A 1,237-nucleotide genomic window follows, 5' to 3' on the forward strand; every position below is an offset into this window, starting at 1 on the left:
CAAGTGTGCTTTACACAATTGATGTATGTATGGATTTTGATAAGAGTTGTATGAACCCCCAATAAAATTATTTAAAAAAGTAAACATCCACCATAAAGACAAAAAAAAAAAAAAAGAAGAAACCATTTGACTCTTGTCCTGTGGAGTCGTTATGAGCCAGAACTGATTCGATGGTAGTGGACCTGGTCCTACGTAAAAATTCTCTGCCCTTTGGTCAACTTTGTGTTTATCTCTGCATATATATATATAATTTCTGTCTATCTATTTCTAATATCTATCTATCTATCTCTACCTATCCAGCTACCCATCCATCCATCCATCCATCCATCCATCCATCCATCCATCCATCCTCCCATTCATTCATCCACCCATCCTCCCATCCACCCACCCACCCATCCATCCACCTTTCCATCCATCCATCCATCCACCCACCCACTTACCCAGCTAACTAGCTAGGTGAACTGTGCCAGAGAGCCATTGTTTGTCAAGTGGATGGTGCACCCCGGCACCAATGCCTTTCACTTTGGTTGAGGAACGGGCAGGGTGAGAGTGACCATGAGAGTATCCAGAGCCCCTCCCACCCGCCCCACTGCAATGGCAGTCAGTCAGCCCGGCTCCCAGCCAGCTCCCTCAGCCCAGACAGATGAAGAGCTGATGCAGAGGGTGGACCTCTGCTCAGTGGCCATGCCATGTGGGAAGTGCCAGGGCAGACGCAGCAGAGAGGGCCAACACAGCAGTCCTGGTTCCATCGCCACTGAGCCTGGCGAGCATTTCAGAGGGGCTCCGGTGGCAGGCGGGGCTTGGAGGGTTCTGACACAGTGGAAAAGCCTTTCCTAACGTGGGGCGCCCAGCCAGACACAGGCATTACTTGATTTGACGGGGAGACCTGAGGGAATCATTGGCCTGGAGAAATGATCTGAAGATGTGGGAAACCCAGGATCGGAGGGGACACCTCTGGGGAGGAGGAGACGGGAGCCGCGGACGCCGGGGTACCTTGAAGACCACGTGCAGCATCATCTGCAGGCCGCTGCGGCCGGGGTACTTGCCCGCGATGTTGGCTGCGGACAGGTTGAAGAGGTTGGCTCCGGTCTCTGTGCAGATGGCATGGACCAGCATTTTCTTCCCAACCCCAGAGGGCCCGGCCAGCAGCAGGGACTTCACCAGGGGCGCTTTCTCATGCACCGTGGCAGAACCTGGAATGCCAGGGCATGGGGGGCACTCAGGCCAGCGGGAGATC

The 1,237-nt window shown here is 53.7% G+C and overlaps 1 protein-coding gene across 1 annotated transcript in view; it reads right to left on the reverse strand.

Annotated features, from left to right (window-relative positions):
- IQCA1 (IQ motif containing with AAA domain 1) overlaps positions 1-1,237 on the reverse strand; it is a 121,434-nt gene that overhangs the window by 33,560 nt on the left and 86,637 nt on the right. The window contains exon 16 of the mRNA XM_045294386.1: positions 994-1,193. Coding sequence (XP_045150321.1) covers positions 994-1,193 — 200 coding nt within the window. The remainder of the gene's footprint in view (positions 1-993; positions 1,194-1,237) is intronic.

This window comes from Echinops telfairi, unplaced genomic scaffold (assembly GCF_000313985.2).
Source record: "Echinops telfairi isolate 266 unplaced genomic scaffold, ASM31398v2 ScPeMD7_3;HRSCAF=10, whole genome shotgun sequence".
In the NCBI taxonomy this organism is placed as follows: Eukaryota; Metazoa; Chordata; class Mammalia; order Afrosoricida; family Tenrecidae; genus Echinops; species Echinops telfairi.